The sequence below is a fragment of the Solanum stenotomum genome, chromosome 7 (genome assembly GCF_019186545.1).
Source record: "Solanum stenotomum isolate F172 chromosome 7, ASM1918654v1, whole genome shotgun sequence".
Taxonomy (NCBI): Eukaryota; Viridiplantae; Streptophyta; class Magnoliopsida; order Solanales; family Solanaceae; genus Solanum; species Solanum stenotomum.
The window spans coordinates 56,217,133-56,225,919 of record NC_064288.1 but is presented as its reverse complement, the minus strand read 5'-3'; the positions used below and the strand labels follow the sequence as shown (position 1 = coordinate 56,225,919).

The following is an 8,787-nucleotide window of genomic DNA, read 5'->3' as shown; positions in this document are numbered from 1 at the left end:
TATGTCGCATAAAATAAAAAGAGAGGAAGTAATATTCTAAAAATGCTTGTAAACTATTTTGAATTAAAAATACTTATAATAAATCGATCCAAACAAATCGAGTCAATGTCACCATAAACGTTCATGTCTCTTTTCCTCTCTACCAAAAACAAAGACCCTTAATAAGAGTAAGTATCATGAGTGGATTACAGTGATGAAAAAGATATAAAAGGAAAAAAAATAAAAAAATTCCAAAACTCAAAAAACAAAAAAGGAAGAAAAATAAAAAAAAGAGACATGCAATTAATATATATACATACTACCTCTGCCAACCAGTAAGCTTAGCTTAGATTAGCTGCTACTACTACTATTACTTCCCTTCCTTCTTTTTCTTCTCTTTCTGCAACTAAAAGCTCTGTTTTTTTTTGCTTCTTTTAAGGCCTTCTTCGCCGCCTTTGTCAAACTTATCATATAAATTTCACACACAAGAGCATTTAAGTGAATTAATTGTGATCTTTGCAATTTACTATTCTGAGCTTGCATTTATTCACTTACAAGAAGAAAAAAAAAGTTGCTTCTTCTTCTCTGCTTTTACACTCTTTTTTTTTATTAACTATAAAATGAATTGGGGCGGTTGCTGTTAAGTTAGCAAAAGGAATATTAAGTTCAATTAGAAAGGAAGTGTAGTATTCTTCTTCTTCTTAGTCTTTTTACAGAGATCTGGTTTTCAACAAAAAGATATCTTAGTATTACAAGGTAAGATATGGAAGTTTTTTTTTTTGGATCTGTGTAATTGGGAAAGAAGGGGGAATTGTGCAGTGCTCTGTTTTTAATTTTTTTTTTGTCTCATATTGTGTCTTTTTGTTTTGATGAGATCTGGCAGAAATTGATAATGTTGGCTCAGAAGCAAGCAGAGGAAGCAATTGTCCCAAATTTCAGTGATACTGATGGAAATTGCAGCAAAGAAGAAGTTGAAAAATTAGAAGACGATCAATCGCTTTTTAATGTCAAGAGTTTTCTCTGGCATGGAGGCTCTGCTTGGGATGCTTGGTTCAGTTGTGCTTCTAATCAAGTATATATATATATTTCTTTACTATTGTTTAACTATTTTACGATTTTGATATATTGAAGAAAAATCTTACTGTTAAATTTTAAACAGGTAGCGCAAGTGTTGTTGACATTACCATACTCTTTTTCTCAACTTGGTATGGTATCAGGAATAGTACTACAAGTGTTCTATGGTCTTATGGGTAGTTGGACTGCATACCTCATCAGTGTTCTCTATATTGAATATAGAAGCAGAAAAGAAAAAGAAGGTGCTAGCTTCAAGAATCATGTCATTCAGGTTCGTATAAACAAAAAACAATAGACTCAATATGATCTGATCCCGCGCATAGCAAGAGCTTACTGTTTTCATTTTATTGACAGTGGTTTGAAGTGCTTGATGGACTATTGGGACCATACTGGAAAGCAGCAGGCCTTGCCTTCAACTGTACTTTCCTTCTCTTTGGATCTGTCATACAACTAATTGCTTGTGCAAGGTATGATCCCAAAAAATTACTAGTAATTATTAAAGTGGTTTTTAGTTAAAAAAAAATTGATCTTTTTTCTCTTTTTGGATGGTTTCTTGACTTGGAACAGTAACATATATTACATCAATGATCATTTGGACAAGAGGACATGGACTTACATATTTGGAGCTTGTTGTGCAACTACTGTTTTCATTCCATCTTTCCACAACTATAGGATTTGGTCCTTTTTAGGCCTTGGAATGACTACTTACACAGCATGGTACTTAACCGTGGCGGCTTTGGTTCATGGTCAGGTAAATAAAAAGATAACTATATGTAACTTTTTTTATATTAAAAAAAATGATAATTGTATAACTAAATCCTAATTTTTGAATTTTTAGATTTGGGGTTTTTTTTTGGTGAAAAGTTAATTTTTATTGTATTATTGTATAGGTTGAAAATGTTCAACACACTGCTCCATCAAAGCTAGTGTTGTATTTTACTGGTGCAACCAATATTCTTTACACTTTTGGTGGACATGCTGTTACTGTGTAAGTTTTTTTACTTTTATAATTTATTTATATTTAGAATAATAATATGTAATCATTTTTATCCAAATATATTTTACTTCTTTTTTATTTGCTAGTATTTGTTTCTACACGGTTTCTCTTTGCAGCTTTTGCCTCCCACCTCGATTTTTGTAAAAACCGACAAAATAATGAAAAAAATAACTTTTCTTTTAATTTTGTAAGCTAGGAAAACAACATTTTGCTTCACATGAAAAAACAAACAATAGTGAAAATGGACCTTCATTTCAATAGTACAAAATTTTCTCACGTTTGTTTCCACTTCTTTTTAAAAATAAATAAAACTACTTTAAATTATTTTTCCTTAAATCGCTCCTTTATTGATAATAGTCTTTTTATCTCTCAAGTTATGATAAGGTCCGTATATATATTACTTTACACTTTCTAAATTCCAATCGTGAAAATTACTTTGAGTATATTGTTATTTAGTTTTGTTTTCACTTTTTTTAAAAAATATATTAATTTCTCACTTTTGTTTCTACTTAAATATACTTTGATTTTTTTTTCTTCAAATTATTGACTATGATCTTATCCTCGTATCTTGACATGTTCTTGGTACATGGGAACTAGCTAAGCCAAAGAATTGTTTAGTCAATTAAATGAGTCCCATTAAGAATTTTAAAGAATCCAATGCCCCATATTGTCAAAAGTAGTATATATCTGTTGAGTAATTATAGCATATGATTAGATTCCATATTCTTATTTTATTTAAACTTTTAACTATGCATATGTATATGTATATAAAAATTAAATTGGTACACATTTTCAGGGAAATAATGCATGCAATGTGGAAACCACAAAAGTTCAAGTACATTTACTTAATAGCAACATTGTATGTGTTCACTCTAACACTACCATCAGCTTCAGCAGTTTACTGGGCATTTGGAGATCAACTTTTAAACCATAGTAACGCGTTCTCACTTCTACCAAAAAACGGGTGGCGTGATGCTGCTGTGATCTTGATGTTGATTCATCAGTTCATCACGTTTGGATTCGCGTGTACTCCGTTGTACTTTGTTTGGGAGAAAGTTATAGGGATGCATGATACAAGAAGTATATGTTTGAGGGCATTAGCTAGATTGCCTGTTGTTATACCAATATGGTTCTTAGCTATTATTTTCCCATTTTTTGGTCCTATTAACTCTGCAGTTGGGGCTCTTTTGGTTAGTTTCACTGTCTACATCATACCAGCTCTTGCCCATATGCTTACTTATCGAAAATCATCTGCTCGTCAGGTACGCATTCATTTCTCCCATCTATCTGTATTACAACGATTCATCATAAAATTATGATCATTATTATGTTCTTATAAGTTAAATGAAGTAAAAATTGTCTCAAAACAAGTACTTTTATGTGACTTAAGGCTATTGTTTTGTGCAATGACATTTTGTAAACCATAGTGGATTTTAGTCTCTGTCCTTTTACCTTAGGGTCCAATTATAACATTTATAATGTTATCGAATGGAAATAATTTTTACACTATCAGAGTGCATAACTTGGTGGGGGGAGAGAGAAGGGAGGACACAAAGGTACAACAAAGGCATTAATGGCATGGATTTGGAAATATATGATATAGGTGGAAAGTCTATTTCATTTAGTTATAAGCTACAATCTCCCTGTTAGTATTATGTCTGAAATGAGCTGGCTAACTAGTTGACTGACAACCATATGCCCCCCTTGACTTTGACATATATTTACTATACACACCTAGAGTATTAATTTTACATATTCTTTCAATAATGGTCCTTCCTTAAAACTATGCTATATTTGTTGTGTTCATAAAAACTTTGTAATATTATTTGTTTCATCTAATGCAGAATGCAGCAGAGAAACCACCATTTTTCATGCCAAGTTGGACTGCTATGTTTGTTATTAACACCTTCATTGTGGTTTGGGTTTTCGTCATTGGATTTGGGTTCGGAGGTTGGGCTAGCATGACCAATTTTGTCAGACAAGTTGATACATTTGGCCTTTTCGCGAAATGTTATCAATGCAAACCTTCACTTCCACCGGCAAGTCTACCACCACATCCGGCGCCTATCCACCACTAAGAAGTTGACCTAGATCCACCTCGGGATGTTGAAAAATTTCAACAGTCAAAAATGTCCTTAGACTATATCTTGTGTATTATATACATGGGGTTGTTGCAATACTTCCCTTACATGTGGTGTGTGTCAAAATTTTCATTTTCTTAAGTTTAAATTTTTTTCTCTTACAGCAATATTAGATATAATAGTGTGTTAAATTGTGATGAATCCTTCGCTATCAAAAGCATAGGATAATTAAATCAAGATGTGTTAGTTTATTGAAGTTCTTTTTCTTCCCCACTTTTGGTGGAGTAGTAAATGATTGTTGCTATAAAATAGGATTTTATATAGTTGTTGCCTTGTTGGTATTGTTGAAACTTTTTGCCCTTACAGTGTCATTATTACTAGTCATGTTTCCATGAGGTATGATCCAATACAAGTATTTTTGTATATTTTTTTTTACCCAAAAAAAAATACAAATAATTTAATGGCCCAAAACAACACTTCAATGATCAAGAGATCAAATGTTAATTTCAATTACAATTAACACCCTCTTGTTAAGTTTTGACAAATAATTATAGTAAGGATTTAAGTAGCACTATAAATTGATAGTGTATATATATTTTAACAATGTTATAACAGATCAATTATAAAAATATGCTTATAAATGATCTAATAATATAAATATTATTCATATCTTAAAGTGAATAACAATAATAATTGGTTTAGGATGTGATCTTTTTGACTTGATATTCTTCTTTATTAGAAGAGTGGGTCTTGGACCCAAAGTTTTTTCCCTCTCACATGGAATGCACGTTTGCTTGTTAAAACCTTGTCATGTGCCACTCTTTCCTCCTACATATTCTCTCACATGCCTTAACAAAATCTTGAACATGCAATGAACCTCTCACTTTAAAGTCTCTTCTTAATATTTTCTATTATTTTATTCTTACTGTTAGTTTGTTCACATATAAGTCTAGAACGAATATTACTTGTCCACTATTGATTTGATATAGAAATTAAGAATCAATAAATGATGGGGATAATGTTATCAAATCACTCTTATTAAATTTAAGTCAACTAAATATTGAAAAATGAATCGTGTTTAATAGTAAGGATAAAATAGACACAGCATAACAAATTATATATTGATTTCATAAACTTTTCCAAAATAGTATAGTAGACAAGAAAAGATAGACGGATGAGTGATTAGATTTGACTCTCTATGATGTTGAACTTTTAATTAATTAATATATTGCGTAATATCCGGATTAAGGTGTTGTTATGCTGTTTCTTTTAGAATAATTAAATCTAACTTTTCTTTGTTTGTGATGTTTAATGGATTATATGTTAATTTATAGGTCAATTTTTAAAAAAGTTTAGAGCATATAGGTAAGTGATAAAACAGAAAAAAAAAGTAGTTTATAAGTTGGGTAGCCGAATTTGGTATTCCACTTTTGGAAATGGATGAATAAAGTGCATATGTCATTTCAAAAGAGAAAATAGTTTGAATCCATATTAGAAATGACAAAATTAAATTAAATTCGTCCAATCCGTTTATATTTAGGTGATTTATGAATCTGTTCATTTATTAGTTCAAATCATTATATATTGATATATAATAAATTAAATTGGTCCAAGAAAAAATTTATGAAAATATTTTTTTTGTTTGATATATTATACAGTTATAATGAAGAAAAAATAATAATTTTATTAGGTATTAAAAATTTATAAAAGAACAAACACAATAATTAAAACTTACGTAAGAACTGAACTAGTTGGGTTATGATTCAAAATTTAGCTCATTTCAGCCTAAGTAATTGTTGAGCGGGTTAATAATCTACTCATTTAACTCAATCCATTTTGATATGAAATGAAGTTGTAATCATGATTATATTAAACACGCACACTCAATGATACATCTATGATTCTTTTTTTTCCTTTTTCTGATTTTGATAAATAATAGCACATTTTTCCTTCTTTTGTTTTTAATTAATTTTTGCTTACTTATTTTGCAACATAAAAAAGGATTATTTTTTTCTTTGATATTTTATATTGAGACAAGTGAAAGTAGAAAAATTGTTTTTCATTGCAGGTTTGGATCCCTATATGATATTCTTACATTTTCTTTAATTCCCTTATTAGAATTATTGACCTGTCACTATATGTTAATGTACTTGTAGTTGCAATAGTGTGGTCACATTCACTATATGTTCTGCTCACATCTCTCTCTATAAAAAATAATTCTATATATAGAGTTGACAAATTTATTTTGTTAAAAAGGTAATTATATTGTTCGCTCATCTACACTTACTTATTCTACTTATTATATGATGAATTTGGTGATAATACTTCAAATTTAATGTGTGCATTAATTTTAGAACACCCAAGTATCTCGAGTTTTTGTCATATACATATTACTATTGACTTATATGCTATATCTAACTGGTGATGAATATATTCAATTCACTACCGAAATTGGATTAAATATTTTTTCGATTTTTCGAGAAGTATTTTAATGACGATCAATTGAACTTCTCTTCTATGAAAGTCTAATCATAATATGGGGCTTGAAGCATTACGATAACGACCTTATAATAGACAACCGGTTCCTTGAATTTCATGACTTTCCTTTCCCTTCAATCAATAACTCTTTTAATTCCCAAAATATATATGATCTTCATTCTCGAAAATTGGTTTTTATCTTTGGTGGCTTGGAGCATTACAATAACGACCTTATAATTTCACAAATAATGTCTGAAAATGCTAGTGTGTACATTTTACTCTTACCTTGTAAACTATGATAAATTCCCAACTCAAAGGATGCTTAGAGCATTGACTTGGTAATTTTCATACTGTGAATTCTTGTGAAACAAAAATAAAACAAGTAAATCTTGGGTCATGGGATTAGAGATCATATCAATATAATATAATGTAAAAAAAAAAAAATGTTGGGTCAAAATGGCAAATTGAAGAATACGCATGAGCATGTGGAAACACATTGGTAAGATCTAAATCTTGTCTCCACAAGTGTGGACTTTTGATTCATTCAAAACTTAGCAAAAGTAGTTGTGTTTGTGAATATTATCATGCTAATCATGACTTAAGATTTGTTTATTAACGGCTTTAAGTACAAGATAATCTTCCTCGGTTCACATCAACTATTTAATTTATATAATATAGTATTAATTTACCCAAGATTTTTATAAGTGTGAACAAATCTAAGATGTAAAACTTAAATTGTGTTCCTAGCTAGTGGACTTTCGTTTATTAAATTTATTTCCTTATGTTATGCTCTATATAGAGTAAGTCGAACGTAGGTTTCGTTTGAGTAAAAGATTATAAAATCTTTTTAGTTTTATAGACGTATAGTCTAAGTTTCACATTTTTTTATAAGTTTAATCATTTTAATGTATATAACCTTCAAAAAAGCATTAGCCTGAATTTTTTTAAAAAGTTCTTATGTACAACAAGTTTGAACTCCTGATATGTCAAAAGGTTTTTTTATTTAAAGTTTGATCTAACACTCTAAACTTCGGAACAATCTCAAATTTCAGACATTTTTGTTGGAAGCTTGCTTGACAATAACTTTAGACACACTAACAGAAAGGGCAGGTCTAGTGCAATCGTTAGGGGTTCACCAAATTAGTAAAAAAAAATTCCTAGATCATGTATTTGTATTAAAAATTTTGAAAAAATTATACTAATATTTAGCTCAGAATCCATTCCATTTGTCCGGTTAATTTTACATTAATTTGAGATTATTGTAAGAACATAAAATCCAAAAAGCTTGAATTTGCTTTTAACTAGTAGAGGAGGAGGTTAATTGTACATTAATTTGAGATTATTGTAGGAACATAAAATCCAAAAATCCTGAATTTGCCATTAACTAATAGAGGAGGAGGAGGAGCTACACTTTTTCAAGAGTTTATCACTACTAATTACAAGTAAAATGAATTTAAATAAAAAGCATCATATAACTTAAATAGTAAACTGAAAATTGGACACCCCATTAATTTTTTTCTATTTGTAGCAAAATAATTCTTGCCAAAGTGACAACGTTAAGATGTCAAGTCATTAAAACACGTATCACTTAAATTGAGACAGGAAAAATTCATTTCATCAAAGTAGAGTGACCAATTGGTGTCAAACTTGACTTCCATCAAATAGGCCCATAGAGAAAAGGTCTTGGGCTCTACTGAAAGTTTAAGAATTGAAGGGGGTTCTTATGGGTTTAGTAAGGCCCAAAAAGACAAAATATTAGATTTGGGTTAGCAAAAGTAACTATATTGGGCTTCTATATGGGGCAATGTAGGCTGGTTCTCTCTATTGAAGGGCCTTTATGAAAAATATGGCCCAATACTCTTCGGTCATCTAGTTTATCAATGGGAAAATTGTATATAATAGCAAACTATTAATTCAAATTAAATGATATAAATATAGTTTGATTTAATTGTACCCCATAGCAAACTATTGCTATTTAACCTCTCTCCTAGTGAATCTCGCTCGCCACTCTCGTTCTCTCCCTCGCCTCTCTCGTTTTTTATACAAACGCAAGTGTATAAAGTGTGTTTGTGTTTGTATAAAGCGAGAGAAAATTGTATATATACATATATTTTCGTTCCTCTCTCTCCCCTCTCCCAGATCTCGCTCGCCACTCTCCCAGATCTCGCTCTCTCACTT

The 8,787-nt window shown here is 30.2% G+C and overlaps 1 protein-coding gene across 1 annotated transcript; it reads left to right on the top strand.

The window, feature by feature from the left end:
• Positions 1-206: 206 nt before the first annotated feature.
• LOC125871617 (auxin transporter-like protein 2) lies at positions 207-4,454 on the top strand. Its single transcript, XM_049552246.1, has 8 exons — positions 207-735; positions 863-1,051; positions 1,139-1,324; positions 1,408-1,520; positions 1,621-1,804; positions 1,944-2,041; positions 2,847-3,312; positions 3,895-4,454. The coding sequence occupies exons 2-8, from the start codon at positions 872-874 to the stop codon at positions 4,126-4,128; spliced, it is 1,461 nt and encodes a 486-aa protein (XP_049408203.1). The 5' UTR covers positions 207-735; positions 863-871; the 3' UTR covers positions 4,129-4,454.
• The last annotated feature ends 4,333 nt before the right edge of the window (positions 4,455-8,787 follow it).

Bases quoted from the DNA above. Each gene is read 5' to 3' on its own strand.
- LOC125871617 (XM_049552246.1), top strand. From the start codon at position 872: ATGTTGGCTCAGAAGCAAGCAGAGGAAGCAATTGTCCCAAATTTCAGT. The intron at 1,325-1,407 runs GTTCGTATAAAC...TTTTATTGACAG, and splicing joins TCAAGAATCATGTCATTCAG to TGGTTTGAAGTGCTTGATGG. The intron at 1,805-1,943 runs GTAAATAAAAAG...ATTATTGTATAG, and splicing joins CGGCTTTGGTTCATGGTCAG to GTTGAAAATGTTCAACACAC.